A 25,306-nucleotide genomic window follows, 5' to 3' on the forward strand; every position below is an offset into this window, starting at 1 on the left:
AAACATTAGCTTTTGTTTATTTTGGCAAATAATGATTGAAACAACAATAATATGTGTACTATTTGTAAGTTATACATATTTGTGACAAGCATACCCTTTAAAAAATAGAATGTGAAATAACCAAAATCAGCTGCTACATTAACCCTTTGCATGCTGGAAATTTGTTGTCTGCTAAAATGTTGTCTGCTGAATTTCTAAAATTAGCAATTTCTTTGAATTTTTTTCAAAGAATACTATCAGAATAGCAAACAGCAAAGGCCTTCAAAATTGGGTTCCAGCGCTATAAGGGTTAACATGTTGGCACGATAAGGAAATGTAGTTTGAGACACTTTTGAGAAACTTATTCAAACTATTGAAAACTTATTCAACTTACAATTTATTCACTGATTTCACTGCAATAAATCAAGCATAAATAATTATTAAAAACTTATAAAACAAGAATAACAGATACTTAAATATTATTTCAGCTACAGCAGAATGACATACCGGTATATTCCTAAAGCGTTTTTAACAACTGTCAAATGTGAAAAAAAATTATTAACGGTATTTAAGTTAACTGGTAATTTATAAAAAAAATTGCTGAACATAATTTAAAAACATTGAAAAAAGAAAATAATAATAGGAAAGTACATAAAGTTATGGGTGCTATGTTTTATTTAAATAATACCATTGTTATTAATCAATCTATCAACCAATAACCTGCAATTTTTATCACATAAATTACTTTCCACTTTCAATGATAAAAAATCCCTTACAAACAATCACCATGAAACCATTACTTATAAACAGCATGTCAAACATGATTAAATATACATAAAATTCCTCATACATAAAGTTAATATCACTAATTAACTAACATATAGAACAACAATCTGCAGACATCAAGTCGTAAATATAAATATTGAAAATACATTATGGCAACATCTGTTTAAAGCCATTAATATTAATATCAAACAACAACAAATATGATAATGTCATATATTTCTTATCATTCACAAAATTATGATAAAATAATGCATAAGCATTGTGTTGTTAATACCAAAGACTTGATGGATAAACAAAATAAATTAAAATAATCAATCTATATTTCAAAATTTTGCTTCTTTAAATAATATTAAAAATTAGCCGTGCTATGTGAAAAAGGGGTTTAATGCATGTGCGTAAAGTGTTGTCCCAGCTTAGCATGTGCAGTCCACACAGGTTTATCAGGGACAACACTTTCTGCCTTAACTTGATTTTTGCCAAGAAGAGACTTTCTGTAAACGAAAAATGAAAGTTTTATCCATGATTAGCCTGTGCATAAAGCACAGGCTAATCTTGAATGACAATTTACGCACATGCATTAACCCCCTTTTTCACAGAGCACGTCTTACATGTAAACATCAAGCTCTTCTTTAGACTGCATCATGACATTTTACGTAAGTTCTTCCAAAAAGCTTAAGTAATAATAATAGTAATTATTAAGTAATAATTAACAAACATAACCTAATAAGAACTACATACAAGCAAAACAAAAATGCAGTAAATTATAGTGGTCAATAAATCAAAATCAAAAATAAGAAAATAAACAAAAAGGAATAATGAAACTATAGGTTACATTCTACTCTAACTATACACTGTGTCCTTCCTTTCTTTTCCAAGTCCAGAGCTGCCTATCAATACCGGAGCATTTTTCCATCAAAAGTTTCTGGCCATCCAGCGAGACTGTCATGCATTTGTTGGTGTTCACATGTAAAACAGTGTTATCCTGAAAGGAAAATCACTTGAATGAATAACAAATACCCTTATGCATAACAACCATTAACCCATGAAAATGTTTTCTTTTATTTAAATTATAACTTTTCCTAAATGAGACCAAACAAGCAAATTCGTTAAATTTCTATCCCCATCCTTCTCCTCATTTGCATCTATACATCTATTAAGTTTCATGTTGAAATCTTATATAGTTTCTGAGATAAAGCCCTAAAACGTTTGTGACAGACAGAGGTACGGACAGACAGAAAATCCCAAAACTAAATCCCACGGCCTTTAAAACAAGAATATCAGTAAAACTGATGGATGCTCCCCGATGATGCGCTTTGTCAATCTATGTGTTAATAACCACCTAATAAAAATATATTATAAGCCTCGGTGACCATCACCTTGACCCAAGTGACCTCAAACCTCATCAAAAGTTAGAGGTCTATGCAAGGTACCTACATGCCAAATATGAAAGAGATTGGTAAAGTATTGAAGGCGCTATGAGAAACTGTAAACAAGAGGGCCTGAAAGGCCCAAAGTCGCTCACCTGAGATAAAAAGAAATGACCTGTTCTTTGCAGCCCAAGATATCAATGAAAAAATGTTCTAACCAAGTTACACGAAGAATGAACAACAAATGGCCCTCAATTTTGAACTCTTCCAAGACATGTCCAAATTTCATAAAGATAATGTCTTCTCGACTGTACACATGTTTTAACTATATACATATAAAGAAAACTGCCCCACTGCCTGGTGCCCATGTTTTTCCACTTATCACGACCATTTTCAAACTCGTCCGAGACATCCACATAACTAATGTTTTGACAAAATTTTATGCTGATTAAGTAAAAAATGTGACTTCTAGAGTGTTCACAAGCTTTTTTACTATATAAATATATGGAAAAAGACCCCCCTCCCCTGGCTGCCATGTTTTTTTATAGATCTAAACCATTTTCGAACTCAAATGTCGTATCCAGGTGTGGTAGTGCGGTCTCGTTAACTTACGCACGTGAACTGGTCACGGGACGGTTACGAGTTGTGTAACTTTGTGAGCACTTATGCAATGCGGAAATATTTATTCCACAATCGCTAATTTTCGGTCAGGATGACACTGCTGACTGGTTGTAATTCAATTAAGTAAAGGTATTGCCGTTTACTTGAATCATTTTATAAACATGTTATTCAACAGTAGGCTGTTTTACACAAATTACAAACAATTTAGAAAAATGAAAATGTATCAATTTTAGATTTCATTTCATTAATATTGTGTATCATTCATTTCCGTTTTATTTTCAATTTTCTGACATCGTTTAAATACATTGAGCCTGAAAATGATTAATCTTGATAAATGAACTCCGCAAATAAGAAAGGTAAATCTTGATTTTGAAGATTATTCTGAATTTGTTTTTTATCTCCAGAAACTTATAATTGAAATTATCTCCTTATTGTTTTCATAGACTATCCATTTGTAACATATCTTTAATATGATTATATAGAGTGAATAATTATAGAATCTTGTTTTGATATGAAGTTCCCATTTAAATTACATATTTTTTTGTTAATTGTTAAAAACATGCATTAAATGCTTCCACTGTGAAATAGAATATCAAACAGTTCAACCAGCTTTTATTACTGACCACTGATATTAACATCTGGCATACAGCACAGTGAGAGGGTCAGTAAGCTGAGTGGTGAATAGTTACACACTGCAATGATCAATATCTGGGGTCTAAAAAATTCTAGAGCAGAACTAACAAGGGCTGTTTGTAAAACATGCATGCCCCCCATAGGGGCTGTCCGTTGTAGTGGCAGCCATTGTGTGAATACGTTTTTTGTCACTGTGACCTTGACCTTTGACCTAGTGACCTGAAAATCAATAGGGGTCAACTGCGAGTCATGATCAATGTACCTATGAAGTGTCTTGATCCTTGGCAAAAGCGTTCTCGAGTTAGCATTCGGAAACAATTTTACTGTTCAGGTCACCGTGACCTTGACCTTTGACCTAGTGACCGAGTCACCGTTACATTGACCTTTGAGCTAGTGACCTCAAAACCAATAGGGGTCATCTGCGAGTCATGATCAATCTACCCATGAAGTTTCATGGCAAAAGCGTTCTTGAGTTATCATCCGAAATCCATTTTACTATTTCGGGTCACCCTGACCTTGACCTTTGACCTAGTGACCTGAAAATCAATAAGGGTCATCTGCGAGTCGTGATCAATCTACCTATGAAGTTTCATGATCCTAGGAGTATGCGTTCTTGAGTAATCATCCGAAAATCATTTTACTATTTCGGGTCACCATGACCTTGACCTTTGACCTAGTGACCTCAAAATCAATAGGGGTCATCTGCCAGTCATGATCAATCTACCTATTAAGTTTCATGATCCTAGGCGTATGCGTTCTTGAGTTATCATCTGAAAACCATTTAACTATTATGGGTCACCGTGACCTTGACCTTTAACCTAGTGACCTCAAAATTAATAGGGGTCATCTGTGAGTCATGATCTTCTAACGATGAAGTTTCATGATCCTAGGCGTGTGCCTTCTTGAGTTATCATCAGGAAACCATTTTACTATTTCGGTTCACCGTGACCTTGACCTTTGACCAAGTGACCTCAAAATCAATAGGGGTCATCTGCAAGTCATGAACAATCTACCCATGAAGTTTCATGATCCTAGGCGTATGCGTTCTTGAGTTATCATCTGGAAACAATTTTAATATTTCGGATCACTGTGCACTTGACCTTTGACCTAGTGACCTCAAAATCAATAGGGGTCATCTGCGAGTCATGATCAATGTACCTATGAAGTTTCATGATCCTATGCCCAAGCGTTCTTGAGTTATCATCCGGAAACCACCTGGTGGATGGACGGACCGACATGTGCAAAGCAATATACCCCCTCTTCTTCGAAGGGGGGCATAAAAATAGATTGGGAAATATGACTCAGCAGGTTAAACAATGGAGATAGATACTGCAAATTGTGTACATGATGTCTTAATTGCAGCTTTCTCTTAGTTGATAGCTTACCATAAGTAATAATGACTAAAACAGTTGTTAATTATGAAAATTCTGTGTTATGAAAAATTAAATAAAACTGTTAATGGTACATAATACTGACATAATAAAACCAAACTTTACACAGGACACAAATGTTCTAACCAAATTTCATGAAGATTGGGCAACTGAATTAAATAAAACTAGTGTTAAATTTTTTTTACAATAGCCGTATAAGGAAAAATGCCCTGCACCATTGGAAGCTATGTTCTTCAAGCAAACATAATTATTTTGGAACTCATCCAAGATATCATTGAGACCAATCTTCTGACCAAATTTCATGAAGATTGGACAATAAATGTGGCCTCTAGAGAGTTAACAAGGTTTTACTAAAGCCATATATAGCCATATAAGGAAAAATTCCCCGCCCCTGGTGGCCATGTTTTAAAAGCAACAACAAGATGTGTTTGTGAAACACAATGTCCCCCTATATGATGTTTGACATTGTAGGATGACCTTGACCTTGTGAAGGATGACCTTGACCTTGACCTTTCACCACTCAAAATGTGCAGCTCCATGAGATACACATGCATGCCAAATATCAAGTTGCTATCTTCAATATTGCAAAAGTATTCATAAAATAAGCGTTGTGGGCCACATATATTTGACCTCTGACCTTGAAGGATGACCTTGACCTTTCACCACTCAAAATGAGCAGCTCCATGAGATGCACATGCATGCCAAATATCAAGTTGCTATCTTCAATATTGCAAAAGTATTCATAAAATGAGCGATTTTGGTCACATATAATTGACCTCTGACCTTGAAGGATGACCTTGACCTTGACCTTTCACCACTCAAAATGTGCAGCTCCATGAGATACACATGCATGCCAAATATCAACTTGCTATCTTCAATATTGCAAAAGTATTCATAAAATGAGCGATTTTGGCCACATATATTTGACCTCTGACCTTGAAGGATGACCTTGACCTTGACCTTTCACCACTCAAAATGTGCAGCTTCATGAGATACACATGCATGCCAAATATGAAGTTGCTATCTTCAATATAGCAAAAGTTATTGCAAAATGTTAAAGTTGGCGCAAACAGACAGACAGACCAACAGACCAACAGACAGACAGGGCAAAAACAATATGTCCCCCACTACTATAGTGGGGGACATAAATATCCCCCACTACTATAGTGGGGGACATAAAAAGCATTTTCGAACTCATCCAAGATATCATTGGGACAAATCTTCAGACCAAGTTTCATGATGATCGGAAAATAAATGTGACCTCTAGAGAGTTAACAAGGTCATATATTTCAATATAATTTAAAATAAAACTTAAGAAGAACATTTGTCGAAAAATGCGAAATAAGTGAGATATTTAATTCTGAAATCGAAAATGTCTGTACAGTTGAATTCGCCAGAATGTATGTCATGCATGTACGATGTGAATCTTAATTTAGTTTAATGGTTGTTATTAAATTCCTGCAGCGATGTCTATTCATACGACGCACGAACACTAACTCTGATCCTAATAAAAAGAAAAGGTTATTGCAGGAAAATATGTATGAAATATCTTCGTCACCATCGGCTCAGGGCGCTAATTTGTCTTTGCTGCATTTTATGAAATTCGTCTTCAATATCTTGCCTATTTTGTGTTATTGTAACATGTATTAATCAATATATTACAATTTAACACATATAAAAATTGTATAGTCTCGCTTTAATTGTTTGACAAAAGAATGCCATATTGTACAGAATCATCAAACAATAAAAAACATATTCAAAAGTTTGCTATCTTCCAGAATGTAAAACCATCATTTATAATTAATTCCACTTAATCTTCGTGTGCTTAAAACAAATATTTTTAAAAGGGAGACAACTCTGTCAATTCAACATAATTTTCATTTGCAGTTACTTCCCTGGACATGATAAACTATATAGTGTTCAAAAGATGTTATTACTATATAAATATAAGGAAAATGACCCCCCCCCCCCCCAAGGCCATGCTTTTTTACCGATCCAAACCATTTTCGAACTCAACTGTCATATAAAAAAAAAACATGTTCTGACTAGGGATGGCAACGAATACCGATATTGGTATTCGGATATTCGGTCATCCTTCCGAACGAATATTCGGATATTCGGTCAACATCTGTTAGAAAAAAATCAACTATGTTTACCGTACCTTTACTCCATGAATTCTACTTTCGTTTTTACCGGAAGTTCCCCGGAAGTGACTAAATATTGACACAGCATTGCCGTCGCTAATTGTTAAAATTGAATGACGAAAACTGTTTTTAAACTTTTAATATTGTAAATCAACAATAGAACGAGAAACATAATCTTTACATGACGACAAAACAATTACATAACAAAACAGTTAGATCTATAAATAATTTAAGCTGAACTTAAACATAGTATTTACATAGCAAACACGTGCTTTAATATTGTACATCGACAATTGAACGAGAAACATAATATTTAAATGACGACAAAATTATTACATGACAAAACAGTTAGATCTATAAATAATTTGAACTGAACTTAAACGTATTATTTACATAGCGAACACATGCAAACAAAACACCGTTGCCACATTTAAAAGTCACTCGGATCGGCGTCACTGGGCACATGAACATTGTTCTTATTTAAAAACACGATTGCGTCGACCAGATCACTTGCGAGTCTATTTCTTAGTTTATTGATGAGCAATCCAGTGGTTGAGAATATGCGCTCAGATGGCACAGAAGTTGCAGGTACAGATAGAACACTCCTAGCGACAGACGCGACTTTCGGAAATTCGCTCTCGTCACGTTTCCACCAGTCAAGAGGTTTAGCGTTTGGCTCTATTTTCACAAGCAAATATCTCTGAAGTTCGTAAGAATTCTCTTGCTCGGTTAGAGGTTGAGTAAATTATTTTCTAAAAGCTTTTTTGATTTGACAACGTGATTATAACCATACGATCTTTTTGTTTTTTACACCAAGTCGGCACTTCCTTTACTTATTTAATCTTTGATCATGTTTAATGTAATTCGAGTTATTAGATCAAGACGGGTCGGTGTTTTAATTGCCATACGGTCTTATTTGTTTTTTACACCAAGTCGGTTTTTCCTTTACTCATTTAATCTTTGATAATTTTAAATGTAATTCGAGTCATTGGATCAAGTGCAGGTCGGTGTTTTGATTGCCGATGCGATTTGAACCTATCATAATTTTGACACAAAGTGACTGTCTTTGTTAGGCAATTAGCGGGATTTATGACCGGTATACTGTCATCACCATAGCGACGAATTACCCGGACTAAACATTATGACACGAGAAACAACTTTTTTTACAATGTTTGAAGCAAATTTCACGAATACAAAGTCTTTGAAATTACTCGATTTTTTTTTTTTTTTTCTTCCGAATATTCGATTCGGAAAATAGTATCCGAATATTCGGTCCGGGACCGAATATTCGGATATTTGGATATTCGGTGACATCCCTAGTTCTGACCAAATTTCATGAACATTGGACCAAAATTGTGACTTCTAGAGTGTTCCCATGTTTTCACTATATAGATATAGTGAAAACTGCCCCACCCCCTGGCAGCCATGTTTTTTCACCGATCTGGACCATTTTCAAACTCGTTCGAGATATCTATGAAACCAATGTTTTGACCAAGTTTCATGATGATTGGGCCTAAATTGTGACTACAGTGTCCACAAGGTTTCTCTATAGCCATATAAGAAATACTGCCCCGCCCCCTGGCGGCCATGTTTTTCAACGAACCGGAACCATTTTTGAACTCAACCAACATATCATTTAGACAAACATTTTGACAAAGTAACATGAAGATTGGGCATCAAATGTGATTTTTACAGTGTTCACTAGGTTTATCTTTTTTTTGACCTAGTGACCTAGTTTTTGACCCAGCATGACCCAGTTTCGAACTCAGTGGAGGTATCAATGGGACAAATGTTCTGACCAAGTTTCATGAGGATCAGATAATAAATGTGGCCTCTAGAGTGGTAACAAGGCAAAATGTTGACGACGGACGACGCACGACGGACAACGCACGACGGACAAAAAGTGATCACAAAAGCTCACCATGAACACATTGTGCTCAGGTGAGCTAAAAAAGTGTGACAGAAATCTATTATTAGCCTCAATGACCTTGACCTTGAACCCAGTGACCTCAAACCTCATCAAAATGTAGAGGTCCATGCAAGGTACCTACATGCCAAATATGAAAGAGATCGGTAAAGTATTGAAGGCACTATCAGTATGGGAAACTGTTAAAAAAGTGTGACAGAAAATCTATTAGAAGCCTCGGTGACCTTAACCCCAGTGACCTCAAACGTCATCAAAAGGTAGAGGTCCATGCAAGGTACCTACATGCCAAATATGAAAGAGATCGGTAAAGTATTGAAGGCACTATCAGTATAGGAAACTGTAAAAAAAAGTGTGACAGAAAATCTATTAGAAGCTTCGGTGACCTTGGCCCCAGTGACCTCAAACGTCATCGAAAGGTAGAGGTCCATGCAAGGTATCTACATGCCAAATATGAAAGAGATTGGTAAAGTATTGAAGGCACTTTGAGATACTGTAACAAAAGTGTGACGAAAAATCTATTATTATTAGCCTTGGTGACCTTGACCTTGAACCCAGTGACCTCAAACCTCATCAAAAGGTAGAGGTCCATGCGAGGTACTTACATGCCAAATATGAAAGATATTGGTAAAGTATTGAAGGTGCTATGAGAAACTGTTAAAAAAGTGTGACGGAAAATCTATTATTATTAGCCTTGGTGACCTTGACCTTGAGCCCAGTGACCTCAAACCTCATCAAAAGGTAGAGGTCCATGCAAGGTACCTACATGCCAAATATGAAAGAGATTGGTAAAGTATTGAAGGCGCTTTGAGAAACAGTAACAAAAGTGTGACGGAAGTAAGGAGGGAAGGGCAAACTGCCAACTATATGCTCCCCGTAATAAAAAAAGTAAACCACAATCATGGTATTAACCATGGATGTTAACAATTTATGGGCCATAAACCTTATCTTCTCAACTGTTTACTGCTCTCCCTTGTTGTATTGCTAAAACTTGACAATGCATGCGGACTGAACCGCTGATCTAGGACGACACTATGCCAGTGAAGTAGGCCTAGTTTTCCACTGACAATCCTAATTTCTGGTACATTCTCACTTTATTTTAAAAGATATAGAGAATAACAGGTTACTGTCCCATCGTTTTGTAATATATCAGGTGAGGCTTAGAATAATATAAAGGCGAAGCTTGCCGAGCCGATATTTTATTGTGCCGAGCCTGATATATTACAAAACAATGAGACGGTAACCTGTTTTTCTGTTTATCATACCACATTTTCTTAAAAATCTGCAAAACAATCCATTTTTTATATTTAAAATGTACGGATCGCTGCTGATTTTGCTGATCCGGCTTTTACACATTGACATACATGGGTTTGAAATGACGACACGAATTATCGTTTATTTTAAACATCGTATAGAGAAAAAAGTTGTTTGCACTAAGAATGGGAAGAGTACACCCGCTTTAATTATAAACGTCTTGAATTGGAGATCAGGAATGGACTGCAGCGACAAATTTCATTGAAGAACACACTTCACCGATTTGTTTGGAGACGCCATTTTGGAGATGTGCATTGAAATTGACATTTTGATGATGGTGTCAATATTGGCATATGCGGGTTAAATCGTTTGTTTAAATAGTTGTGGATTAGCATACAGTTATCATTTGTCATGACTTTCTGTGCAACACTGGCGAATGCAATGACTATATCGATATTTCACATTTATTGTCCGATTGATGACGTCATTTAACTTCTGTAGTGCAGGCTGTGATTAAAAAAAAAAAATGTTTTTGAAATGTATGACTTAAACTAGAATAAAATATGTACTTTCTTGATATCAAATTGTTTGTTTTATTGAACCTGATTCATGTTGATAGAAATTGTTGACTTCATTGCAAATCCCATGTAACTCCAAACATTGTCTGATATAAGAACTTCCTGTTGACCATGATATAAAAAAAATATATCAGGCAACGTTATATCCGGCAGATATCAATGCGGTGGTATGATAAAACATAATAAGAGCATGAAAACCCCAAAATGCTGAGTTCATGGTACACCTATTCATGAAGACTTGACATGGTCATCAAGGTGTTTACCCTACTAGAGCCAGATTAAAGCATGGCTTAGACATTGTCAAGATTTATATCTAACCAAGTTTTATCAAAGTTTCATTAAACCCCTTTTTACAGAGGAAGGCACATATGTTATTAGTCATGTAATTAATCAGTATATCAATGGAAAGAAGTATTAAGAGTTGCAGACAGGGATAGCTTAATCTGAAGCACTAGCCCACATTGGTTTCGAATTTAAGACATCTGAAGCACTAGCCCACATTGGTTTTGAATTTAAGAATTCTGAAGCACTAGCCCACATTGGTTTCGAATTTAAGACATCTGAAGCACTAGCCCACATTGATTTCGAATTTAAGACATCTGAAGCACTAGCCCACGTTGGTTTCAAATTTAAGACATCTGAAGCACTAGCCCTCATTGGTATCGAATTTAAGACTCTTTTTGCAATACATATGACCTGTGCTCTGTGAAAAGGGTGTTTCATGCATGTGCGTAAAGTGTTGTCCCAGATTAGCCTGTGCAGTCTGCACAGGCTAATCAGGGATGACACTTTCTGTCTAAACTAAAATCTTGCTAAGGAAAAACTTTCTTTAAATGAAAAATATTATTAAAGCGGGAAGTGTCGTCCCTGATAAGCCTGTGTGGACTTCACAGGCTAATCTTGTACAATACTTTCACACATGCATTAAACCCCCTTTTCACAGAGCAGGGCCCATATCTTTGTTGAGTATATTGCAGCATAGATCTTTAAAAATAAGTATTTGTAACATAAGATTTAAGAGTCCAAGGTGATTGTATTGGATAAATACAATAATTTACAATAAATAAATGTCTGCAACACTGCTGACGATACCTGTAACATTTAGTTGAAACTATTTTTTGGTTACTGCTTAAACTGTATACCAATTATCAGATAATTAAGTATTAAAATTGGAAGGTTTTAATTGTAACAGATCTTTCAATAATGACATACCCTTTTCTAATTATATACCCTTCTGTACATTAATTTCCCGTAAGATTTAGTATTTCTGCCACCAACATTATATGTATTCATGACCATAAAATATCTGAAACTAAATCTAACTCTAATCTCAAGGACTAGCCTATATGATAAACAAGACTAACTTGTCACACCCATTTTCATTGGGCAATGCAATATCTGTCCACAAGTGAATTAAATATCTAAATTATGTAATGGATATCTAAATTATGTAATGGATATCTTAATTATGTAATAATAATATTGTTTAAAGTCAAAGCAAACAATGCTGGAAAAACTAACCATGACCTAAAAGTATAGTTATTATCTCAGTTGCTTAAATATGTTAGCCAAATGATGCAAAAATGGGTCTAATGCCATATGCGGCCAGGATAGCTCCACATCAGCCTGCACTATTGCAATTATTTATGGATTTCCAACTCACTGGTAAATATATCCCCCCCCCCCTTAAAAAAAAAGAACAGCAAGTATATATTTAAGGCACACTGTTATCACTTTGCTTCTCATGGGGAAAGGGTTAGGGCACACCCTCTAGCTAAGAAAACTGAAAATTAGAACTGATATGACTGATGTATACCTACATTTTTTGGCTAAGGTCAAGGGAACATAACTCAGGGATGTGCGGAGTGTTTGAAATGAAAAATGCCTTGAACATCTAAACTTGATATTGATGGCATATATGAAGATTCAATATGATCACTAAAGGAATGTGGCAGATGTTCACAAACTTGTAACATGTCTTGTTTTATTTTGACAAACCTACCAACAACCAGACTGAATCGCCGACCGACAGAATGACAACAAATGAGTCATGTTCTGAGAAAACTGGGCTTAATGCATGTGCGTAAAGTGTCATCCCAGACTTCACAGACTAATCAGGGACGACACTTTCCGACTAAACTTGATTTTCAGTAAGCAGGGACTTGCTTGAAACTAAAAATACCATAAAAGCGGACACTTTACGCACATGCATTAAGCCCAGTTTTCTCAGAACGCAGCTCAAATATATCCCTCCCTATAGAGGTATTTTTACTGGCCAACTACAGGCCTTGAAGAATCCACTCGACCGCTCGCATATGCGAGTGAAGTTGACATTCGGGCGAGTAAAGTTTGTTAAATACTCGACCGACCGGGCGAGTGCTGTTTTTCAAGTTGAGAAATATAAATTCAGTTCCAGAACTCCTGCCACATCTATACAAATTGCGAACAATTTTTCGAACAAACAAAAAATAGATTTAGAACACAAAGAAACTGCACTTTTGTTTTGACATTGAAAAATGACGTCACGGGCACAGTAAAAACAATTCTCGTAACCGGCTGTGCTCTTTTCGTAGGTGTCAGCGCTCTTAGCTAATCGATTAACAGTGAAAAAACAGTTCAATATATTGGTCATTCCGTGAAGAATAAAATTTGATTTTAATGTATATATCAATAAAAATATAATACATAACTGGTTAATTATAATACTTCTTATATTTATTTAAAAATAAACTGAAAAATAATTATTAATAAACAGAATATTTCGTGATCAGAAGCCTTAGCCAAAATTTACCATATTGTAACCATTTGTCAATATAGCGTGTCTTTCAGTAAAAGTTCGTCTGAAATATTAAAACTCAGCATGGAAAAGGGTTCTATTTTTAAAATACAGTACAGCCAAAGCGGAACAAACGTATTTCGCGATCCGCGGCGGCAAGGCGAAACGAGTCGATGCCGCGTCAGTCATTGAAGCCGCGTCAGTATGCGGCGGCAAGTCGCATTACGCCGCGAAACTTCGCATCTGTCCGCCGAGGCATGCCGCTATCCGCGACATGATGCCGAGTCGATGCGCATCATGAAATAAAAAATCTTTTTAAAAATTATTAGTTACATGTAGTCAACACATTTTGAAAGAACAATTATAATAATTTTTAAATTTATAATAAATTTATTGTGCGCGGATTGTATTAGCATATACATGTAAGCATAGTTAATGTGTCTGGCCAATTAAGTTTGTTTCCCGCCCGTAGTGTATGTATTTCACACATAAACAAGGTCACGTAATTATGTTTTGCACATACAAGTGGTCAAGGCTCCAGCATATGGTGGATTTATAAATTAATTGCATGTTGATTTTGCTATTAAATTTAAGCTGAGAAAATTAGCAGTTTGAAGCCACATCAGTAATCAAGACGGTGACGACGTACTTGTTGTTTTGTTAATTATCAGCTTATTAAAACTATTATTTGAATATACGTATACATGTTTTATTTTGTTCATATTATACAGTTAATATCGCTACTAATTACCGGATAATCCCGTATATTCCAGTTTTAAAGCAAATGCTGGTAAATATTTACGATACACAAACATTCTCGATATTTCCTTAAGTATCAAATACATTTTGGCATTGGTTACTATTTATAGAGATGATGAAATAACGTCTAATCGGGGCGGGTTTTTTTCCACTGAACACGCGATTTACGCCCGACGTGATGTTCATGTATTTATACAACACAAAATACACCCAAACTTTCCAAACGACATTCTACACGTCTGCATAATTTTCGCGCGCTTTTTATGAAACAAAGGATATTTTAGCACTGTTTATTTGACGCTAGAATTTGTCAAAGGTCGCGTTAGCATTAAAATTCGGAAGTGTGTTTCGGATTACAAATTTAATAATGATAATGATAATCGAACGAAACATTAACAGTTGCGCGTAATTAATTCTACGCTACACATACATGTATGTACATGTAGGTGGATATCTTTTCACTCGATCCGCCGCGTACGTATGCGGCGGATTTACTCCGCGAAAGTACGCGAGGTAAACACAGACTCGGCGTCGTTGCGCGGATCGATGCCAAGTGCCACGGCGATACGCCGCGTGAACACACTATTCGGCCGCCGCGTACTAATAATCTGGCCGTGGCGTAGCCGCGGATTATGTTTGTGCCGCGTTAGCTGTACTGTATCTGCAAGGTATTGGAGACAGGGAACAGTAAGAAAGGTCATCAAAACGAGAAGCGGAAAGTATTGAGAAAAGGAAACAGGTGAAGAAAACGTAAAGAAAGCAAATAAAATCCATCAGATAATGTAGTTAATTTGTTTGCAGTTTAGTGTCACTATGTTACGTAGGTTAAAAGGTTTTGGTTGATCATAACTATAAATATAGATATATTTTTTTAAATGCACGACGAGTTAAGATTAAAGTGAAGGACGAGTGGATTGTCAGACCTACTCGCCATGCAGGGCGAGTGGCTCTGGAAAAATTCTTCAAGGCCTGAACTATTTCAACACCAAGCTCTTTGTGTGTAATATCACATATGGAGTGATTCACAGTGAGTTGTAACAAACATATAAGGGACTAACCTGCCTGTAAATCCACGTCTGAGACGTACTGGCAAATGTGTATTCCTTCAAACAGTTACACAAAGTAGAGTTTAGTGGTTTCAAACAGTGCTTGTCAGTTACTTTAGTTACTCAGTTAGACTCAGTTATAAGAATAATTAAAGAGAATTACATGAAGCAAAGCAAGATGCAATACAGAGGTAAGTTTGTTCAATCCATTACATGAACCTTTCTGATCCTGTTAAATGATTTTATATTGCGGTGACTCAAACATTTGAAATCTTTAAAAAAACAAGGGCTGTTTGTAAAACATGCATGCCCCCCATATGGGCTGTCCGTTGTAGTGGCAGCCATTGTGTGAATACGATTTTTGTCACTGTGACCTTGACCTTTGACCTAGTGACCTGAAAATCAATAGGGGTCATCTGCGGGTCACGATCAATGTAACTATGAAGTGTCATGATCCTAGGCAAAAGCGTGCTTGAGTTATCATCCGAAAATCATTTTACTATTTCGGGTCACCGTGACCTTGACCTTTGACCTTGTGACCTTAAAATCAAAAGGGGTAATCTGCAAGTCATGATCAATCTACCTTTGAAGTTTCATGATCCTAGGCGTATGCGTTCTTGAGTTATCATCCAAAAACCATTTTACTATTTCGGGTCACCGTGACCTTGACCTTTGACCTAGTGACCTCAAAATCTTTAGGGGTCATCTGCGAGTCATGATCAATCTACCCATGAAGTTTCATGATCCTAGGCGTATGCGTTCTTGAGTTATCATCTGGAAACCATTTTACTATTTCGGGTCACCGTGACCTTGACCTTTGACCTAGTGACCTCAAAATCAATAGGGGTCATCTGCAAGTCATGATCAATCTACCCATGAAGTTTCATGATCCTAGGCGTATGCGTTCTTGAGTTATCATTCAAAAACCATTTTACTATTTCTGGTCACCGTGACCCTGACCTTTGACCTAGTGACCTCAAAATCAATAGGGGTCATCTGCGAGTCATGATCAATGTACCTATGAAGTTTCATGATCCTAGGCCCAAGCGTTCTTGAGTTATCGTCTGACAACTACCTGGTGGACGGACAGACCGACGGACAGACCGACCGACAGACCGACATGAGCAAAGCAATATACCCCCTCTTCTTCGAAGGGGGGCATAACAAAAACAATGGCCAATTTATGTACACATTTAATTGAGTTGAATTCTTGATTAACTGTGTGCCCCCAAAAATATGGATAAGACAACCCACACAATTAAAGCTTGAAGAATAATGATTGCATTGGAGTATTTCTCTGTAAAGAACTTTTCTACTCTAGTTTTATCGCATAACAATTGCATGGTAATAACCCTCAGAAAATGAGATTGAGTTGTTACTGTACATTGATGTACACATGCCCAAAAAGTGCTCAGGAAGAACAGTGAAACATGCAAAAGTTAGACCTACGTGAAATACAACAATTTGTCTACATGTAATTAAGGCCCCCGATCACCAATTCCTACCTCTCTATAATTCCACTCCTGGTTGCCTTTCTGTCCGTGACAAGGGTAGATGATCACGTTCTCGCCCCCACTGTAGTCAAGACAACCGTCATCACGGCGAATCTCCCCATGCTTGCTCAACATCCAGTACTGGTTGCCCCCCTGGTTGTGACAGGGCCACATGTTAACCGGCTTGTGGTAGTTCTGAGTGTCTACCGCGCTGTCCACACACATCGGCTTGGCCTTATTGCGAATCTAAAGAATATAGTAGTTAGCAGCCTATCATTGATTTGGCCATATAGCGAATTAGAAGAAAGGTATGGTAATTTGGTCTTATAACATATATGAAGAAATGTGTGGTGATAATAGTAGTGTGTAGCCTAACATTTTGTCTCATAACAAATCTGACGAAAATTGTGGTGAAAATAGTAGTGTGTTGCCTTTAATTTGGTCCATTTAAAAAGTTGTTTGTGATGAACAAATAGTTGGGTGAAATATACTCATCATAACCTGTACATACATTAATCTGAAATTGAGTGAGGACAATTAGCTGTTTGTAACCTATCAATACCAAGGCATAATCAAGTCTTCTTCAGCCATTTCATAATGTATGCACACATTTCTAATGGACTGACATGCTATCAGCACTTCTGGAAATAGCAAAACTTTTTTCATGCAAAAGATTATCACAGTCATGGCAGAGTCGATTTAGGAAACAATAAGGAACATGGCAACACCATCAAAATAGGTTGTTAACTTTTTTTTCAATTTAAAATCCAAAGCCAAGACTGCGAGTCAGCAACACACACACACAGAAAATAATTTCAGCACAATACCTACATCAACCTCAAATATCTGAGTGGAAAACATGGAAAGTATTAGTTAAATTCACAATGACTCAACTGGCAGAAGAAATAAATTCAAAGATATGTATAAAAGAAGGTTACCAACAAACATTATTTTTCCATAATATCTACACATCATTTTTTTTTGCAAAAACTTGTTTTCTATTTTTAACAAGACTATTGCCAAGCAATATATGTCCCCTAACGGCTCCACCATTGTCAGCATTTTTTTTTTTTATTTGTTGCCAAAGCGACCACAATTTTTGACGTAGGAAGAAAATGAAATGACGTGCATAATGTCCATATTGCCATCTATCCATGCTTCAAGTTTCATGAAAAAATATTAAGAACTTTTAAAGTTATCGCAGGATCAAGAAAAGTGTGACAGACTGACGGACCGATGGACAAATGGACCGACAGACACACAGAGCGAAAACCATAAGTACCCACAAGTGAAACCGGTAGGGGACAATTAACAGTGACCTCAACCTTGATTGGCCTTCCCCTAATTGCAATAACAAACTAGGTCTGCATGTAGGCTACCTATATACAAAGTTTCAGTGCAATATCTCCATCAGATTATTGAGGGAAAACATACTACTTTTAGTAGCAAACATCTAGATCATACTTGCCCAATTAATAATCTTGCTGTATCTAAAATGGTATTTTAATTGACAAATAAAAAATACATTTATTAAGTAGAAACCACCTTTTTAACGCCGTCCAACTGAACACCCACCCACCCAATTTAAAAACAAGACTTTTCAGCTTTGTTAAATGAACACTGGTAAATCAAGAGAAAAATACATCAATTATGCTTTGTCAATTTTTTATTATAACAGATTCTAACAAAACAGACTGAAATTAATTTATAAGGTTAGAGAATCAAGACAAAGAAGAAGAGCAAATCACAGACTGAAGGTCCTTACCTCTCCTGAAGCTATCGACTCTCCAGGTACGAACAAATCTGGATAAATATTCTTTACGAACCAATCAAAACTCTTGCACTTCAGTTTGTTTCTGAGCGCCTTCCTTTCAGTGATGTCACCATAATCTCCCTACAAGAAAAGCACAGCAATACAGTTTTTACACTAAGAACATATTTCATCCATTTAAAGCCATTTAAGATATTTATGAAGCATCTCAAGAAAAATGTTCTTGTTAGCCTTCAATCTGGACACTTCTTTTCTGTAAAACTAAAAATCTAAAAAATTCAGAATAAAACAAAAATTGTTATTTGCTTCAGTATTAAAATAGTATTTTCAAATTTAATCTTCTACAACAAATGTGTGCATTTTTATTTTGTTAGCAAATCAAGTAAATGCAATGCATCAAACAAGAGCTGTCACCATATGATGACACATGCCCCGGAAAAACACTTTCAAAACCTAATCTCAGATTTCGAAACCTAAGCGCGGACCCCAAGGTCAAGGTCAAGGAGACAAAATTTGTGTGCGTATGGAAAGGCCTTGTCCATATGCACATGCATACCATATATGAAGGTTACATCTGAAGTGACAGAGAAGTTATGAGCATTTTTTTAAACCTAAACACAAAGTGTGACCGAAAGACAGACAGACACACGGAAATGTGATCACTATATGTCGACCTTCGGGGGCATAAAAACATGTTTTTTGAACATTAGTAAATTATTTAAGGCAGTTCTTCAGTGAGTCATTTAACCAATCTTTTTCTTAATAATACCTGTCTCCAAATTAAAGAACTTTCACAAGAGGACAACCTTCATCAAATAACTACATGTCTAACTTTCATATACATCAATCACTGGACATAAATAAAACATGTAACAAGAGGGCCAAAATTTAATGTAAATAATGATATGTCTGAATTATATAGTTCACACAATGATTGATAAGTTCTGAAAACAAATGATAGCGATGGACATAAACAGCATCATAAGTACTTTAAGCTTATAATTAATTTACATTACTTATTTAACAAGGGCTGTTTGTAAAACATGCATGCCCCCCCCATATGGGCTGTCAGTTGTAGTGGCAGCCATTGTGTGAATACGTTTTTTGGCACTGTGACCTTGGCCTTTGACCTAGTGACCTGAAAATCAATAGGGGTCATCTGCAAGTCATGATCAATGTACCTATGAAGTTTCATGATCCTAGGCGTAAGCTTTCTAGAGTTATCATCCGGAAACCATTTTACTGTGTCAATTCACCGTGACATTGACCTTTGACCTAGTGACCTGAAAGTCAATAGGGGTCATCTGCGAGTCATGATCAATGTACCTATGAAGTTTCATGATCCTAGGCGTAAGCGTTCTTGAGTAATCATCCAGAAACCATTTTACTATTTTTGGGTCACCGTGACCTTGACCTTTGACCTAGTGACCTGAAAATCAATAGGGGTCATCTGCGAGTCATGATCAATGTACCTATGAAGTTTCATGATCCTAGGCATAAGCGTTCTTGAGTCATCATCCGGAAACCATTTTACTATTTCGGGTCACCGTGACCTCGACCTTTGACCTAGTGACCTGAAAATCAATAGGGGTCATCTGCGAGTCATGATCAATGTACCTATGAAGTTCCATGATCCTAGGCATAAGCTTTCTTGAGTTATCATCCGGAAACCATTTTACTATTTCCGGTCACCGTGACCTTGACCTTTGACCTAGTGACCTGAAAATCAATAGGATTCATCTGCGAGTCATGATCAATGTACCTATGAAGTTTCATGATCCTAGGCCTAAGCGTTCTTAGGTTATCATCCGGAAACCATCTGGTGGACGGACGGACATACGGACGGACGGACCGACATGTGCAAAACAATATTCCCCCTCTTCTTCGAAGGGGGGCATAATAAATATTCCCTGGACACATACCAAGTCATTATTAAACCGCTCGTAGTAGTATTGCTTGTAATCGTCCATCCACACTTCAGCAAGACGTATTGAGTTTTTCTTGACTACGTTTACCCCACCCCTCCACTTGTAGGGAGAGCGTTTGCGGAAGATGTGACCAACGTGAGAGCATGGGACGATCTCCAGGGTACCACCACACATCCACACCTACAAGTGCAGAAAAGAGGAGCCATTGTTGATGTTAATGTGAGCTTTGCTCTGTGAAAAGGGGGTTAACCCTTTTTATCCCATTTTCAACGCAACATTGACGGTATAACACCTTATGGGATATACTAGCCTGTATTCAACACTGTGGGATATACCTGTCAAGTGCACGGACTACTTTTAACTTTACCACTGAATGATTTTTCATAATTAATAAAGTCGAGAAAACTTTAGCTTCAAAATTATACGACCTTCAACCTTTAAATCTAGTCATATATTTTGACATAATTTTTTCGCCATCCGTATAATGAATCAGCTGATTGATGGCGTCATAAAATGACACTTATTGCGTCATTTTCCCCCCAAAAATTGACGATTTATTATAAACTCGACTTATTTCACATGTACATGTACTGTATATCGACATACGGTATTTGAATTGTCAATTTATCACATTTTCCTTATTTCGTGTAATGTGCATTGCTTATAATCTATGCATATACTTTTGACGTTGAAGAATGTACAACAAGCCATACAAATATCGCACAATTCATAAATAATCTGCAATATTTGCTATCCGATTTAATTCACGTTAAGCATAGAGCTGTGTAAAGTTTTTGATGGTAAAAATAGCACCACATTGGAATTCGGAACATCCCATTTTGTACACGTGTATTATCCACTGATTTATCTGTTGTGTAATGGAATGTTTTCCACTCTTTGTGTATTTATATATTAAATTATTTTCTTGTACAATAAGGGCATTTACCATAGACAAATAACATTGTGCAAGTTTAAACATAATTATGTTTGTATGCAGAAATCTGCAAATGCATCCGAGTTTACCAACGGCTATTATTTGATAAACTGCTCCGGTTCATTTTAACAGCAGTAATGTACATAGAGTACATGACGTAGCGTGTGACGAAGAAGAAAGTTTATCGAGTTCATAAATTCATTTGAAAATAGTGATAGGATGGCATAAGGGTCTTTATTTAACTATGCTAAAATTATTATTAAAGACCCTAGACGCAAAATTGCCAATTATTGAGTTAAATGGATTATTGGATGGATTTTAAAGGTAAGATACTAGTTCGAAAGTGTTTTGGATTTTGTTTGTACTTTTGTCGTTCCCTTTTCTCGGGGAAATGATTTTAACATGGGGGCGATTGATGCATTGGATCACACACAGCATACCCATAACATTATATAAAAAAACACATTCTGCGCGTCCTTAAATTCGTCGTCGAAGTCGGAAAACGTATTGCCCTGCTTATTAAATCAAATTAAGTGTCAGTCGCTGCAATTGTCTGTTTACTCGTCGATCATTTTGTCAGGAGCAATCGCAGAGATATTGGATTTTGATCACTTTCTTTCGAAAATAAAATGAATTATAGTAAAGTAAAATCTTCTTTTTGCGGTGGTAATGTGTTACAATTCGCATGCTGCCTAAAATTGAATTGAGGCATATGGTGATATTTTTACTAGTTTTACAGTTTGTGTGTTAATTTTTTTAAGACTATTTTGCGTACCAGAACAAATACATTTATATCACTACGCATGGTTACATTCTTTAGATTTTAAGCGATTTTTAAGAATGAATTAAAATAACTGTTAGGCTAAGGTAATTAGATCTAGTTATGTTAAATGTCACGTTGAAAAAAAATCAAATGGGATAAATAGAATACTAGGATTAGCGTTGAATACAGAGAAGTTTATGTTGCTCGGCTCGAACACCGAAAGCGCTCGCCAAGGCTCGCGCTCCCGGCGTTCTAGGCAAACATAAACTTCTCTGTATTCAACGCTAACCTAGTATTCTCTATACCTCTTAGATACGTATTTTGCATCTATAGTCCCTTAGAAATTTTCATATCAAATACCTTTTTTGCTAAATTCAAGTTTTAAAGGCTTCATTTTTAACCCTTAGTTACTGATGAGCAGCAAACAGCATAAAACCTGAACAGACTGTGAGTTACTTGCAGGCTGTTCTGGTCTTATGCTGGTTGCAAAAGCCATTTTAACTTTGCTTCTTATGGTGAAAGGGTTAAATGAATGCGCGTTAAAATTTCTGCACAGGCAAATCAGGGATGACTAAACTAAAAAGAGACTTTCTTTTAACAAAAAATGTTATAAAAGTGGAAAGTGTTGTCCCTGATTAACCTGTGTGGACTGCATGGGCTAATCTGGGATAACACTTTACCAACATGCATTAAACCCACTTTTCTCAGAGGGCGTCTCATAGCATGGTACAATATTGAGGGTCCAACTGCACATCAACACCTACATGTACTGAAAATAGGAGCTATGAGTGTTTGTTAGTTTGTTAAGTTGTTTTTGTTGTGGCTTTAAACAGTATTTCAGTCATATTATGGCTGTCAGTTAACCTGCTCACATGTTTCCAGGGTTACCTTGTTTACCAGTGCCATACTTCTACCAGTAACTGACAATTGCATTACTTGACTCAGAGGTAGGGGGGAAATGGCCCTATAAAGGATTTTATGGCTGATTCCTCACACGGTATGTGGTTAGGCTGGGGATGGAACCAGTGATCCTTTAAGTCAAGCACTGTACTGATCTATCCCACTCTTCTTTTCCAATCCTAAGATGCCGATGAGCAGCCAACAGCACAAAACCTGAACAGCTTGTAAGTTACTCACAGGCTGCTCTGGTTTTCAGCTGTTTGCATATATCCCTGTTTACTTTGCTTCTGAGTGGGAAAGGGTTAAACATCATAAAAGAATAAACCTTGCCAACCAACACAAATTTTCAAACCACTGCTTTATATTTAGAGTGAGTTTACTGACATCCTATGACAATAGTATGACGTAAATCAAAATATCATGTCTAATATTAGATAATATATGTCTAATGAAGTCAAGGTGTTAATGAATGTTTCTACATGTTTATAACCTTAAGGCACGATTAAAGTCTGCTATCCAGTTTAACAAACTTAAGGATAATAATTTAAACAAGGACGTATTGTTGAATGTCTGACTCGTGTATTGCATCATAGTATATTCCAAATTATAACAGCATGAGTGTATTCTATTTCAAGAAGTTAACCAATCTATCTCTCAACGCCATTGGTCTTCTGTTTCTTGGGCTTGTTTCTTACATAGCATCATTACCTCCACTATTTCCTTATAACACCAAAACATTTTATACATTGTTATTTAACATTGTGGTTTTAGGTTTTATAAATAAACTTACCTTACTTTCATAACTTTGTTAAACAAGATGGCCCTAGTTCGCTCACCTGAGAGGAGTCGGTTCATTCAATCTTTACCAAATGTCAAACTTGACCTAGATATTGTCCAGACAAACATCCTGGTCAAGTTTCATAATTATTTCATCTGCGAGTCATAATCAATGTACCTATGAAGTTTCATGATCCTAGGCGTAAGCATTTTTGAGTTATCATCCGGAAACCATTTTTCTAAGATGAGTCACCATGACCTTGACAGCCATTGTGTGAATACGTTTTTTTGCACTGCGACCTTGACCTTTGACCTAGTGACCTGATAATCAATAGGGGTCATCTGCGAGTCATGATCAATATACTTATGAAGTTTCATGAACCTATGCATAAGCGTTCTTGAGTTATCATCCAGAAACCATTTTACTATTTCAGGTCACCGTGACCTTGACCTTTGACCTAGTGACCTGAAAATCAATAGGGTTCATCTGACAGTCATGATCATTGTACCTATGAAGTTTCATGATCCTAGGCATAAGCGTTCTTGAGTATTCATCCAGAAACCATTTTACTATTTCAGGTCACCGTGGCCTTGACCTTTGACTTAGTGACATGAAAATCAATCGGGGTCATCTTTGAGTCATGATCAATGTACCTATGAAGTTTCATGATCCTAGTCATAAGCGTTCTTGAGTTATCATCTGGAAACCATTTTACTATTTCGGGTCACCATGACCTTGACCTAGTGACCTGAAAATCAATAGGGGTCATCTTTGAGTCATGATCAATGTACCTATGAAGTTTCATGATCCTAGGCCTAAGCGTTCTTGAGTTATCATCCGAAAACCATTTTACCATTTCGGATCATCATGACCTTGACCTTTGACCTAGTGACCTGAAAATCAATAGGGGTTATCTGCGAGTCATGATCAATGTATCTATGAAGTTTCATGATCCTAGGCATAAGCGTTCTTGAGTTATCATCCGGAAACCATTTTACTGCTTTGGGTCACCGTGACCTTGACCTTTGACCTAGTGACCTAAAAATCAATAGGGGTCATCTGCAAGTCATGATCATTGTACCTATGAAGTTTCATGATCCTAGGCATAAGCGTTCTTGAGTATTCATCCAGAAACCATTTTACTATTTCAGGTCACCGTGACCTTGACCTTTGACTTAGTGACATGAAAATCAATCGGGGTCATCTTTGAGTCATGATCAATGTACCTATGAAGTTTCATGATCCTAGCTATAAGCGTTCTTGAGTTATCATCTGGAAACCATTTTACTATTTCGGGTCACCGTGACCTTGACCTTTGACCTAGTGACCTGAAAATCAATAGGGGTCATCTTTGAGTCATGATCAATGTACCTATGAAGTTTCATGATCCTAGGCCTAAGCGTTCTTGAGTTATCATCCAAAAACCATTTTACCATTTCGGGTCATCGTGACCTTGACCTTTGACCTAGTGACCTGAAAAT

At 36.5% G+C, this 25,306-nt stretch overlaps 1 protein-coding gene across 5 annotated transcripts in view; it reads right to left on the reverse strand.

The window, feature by feature from the left end:
- Nucleotides 1-672: 672 nt before the first annotated feature.
- The window catches only part of LOC127854990 (polypeptide N-acetylgalactosaminyltransferase 5-like), a 127,507-nt gene continuing 102,873 nt past the window's right edge, over nt 673-25,306 (reverse strand). For all 5 annotated transcript variants that reach the window (XM_052390212.1, XM_052390213.1, XM_052390214.1 and 2 more), the window contains exons 9-12: nt 20,445-20,630; nt 18,517-18,645; nt 16,764-16,997; nt 673-1,747 (exon numbers count right to left, since the gene is read on the reverse strand). In XM_052390212.1, the coding sequence (XP_052246172.1) occupies nt 1,610-1,747; nt 16,764-16,997; nt 18,517-18,645; nt 20,445-20,630 (687 nt within the window). In that variant the 3' untranslated portion in view covers nt 673-1,609. The remainder of the gene's footprint in view (nt 1,748-16,763; nt 16,998-18,516; nt 18,646-20,444; nt 20,631-25,306) is intronic.

This window comes from Dreissena polymorpha, chromosome 13 (assembly GCF_020536995.1).
Source record: "Dreissena polymorpha isolate Duluth1 chromosome 13, UMN_Dpol_1.0, whole genome shotgun sequence".
Lineage (NCBI taxonomy): Eukaryota > Metazoa > Mollusca > Bivalvia > Myida > Dreissenidae > Dreissena > Dreissena polymorpha.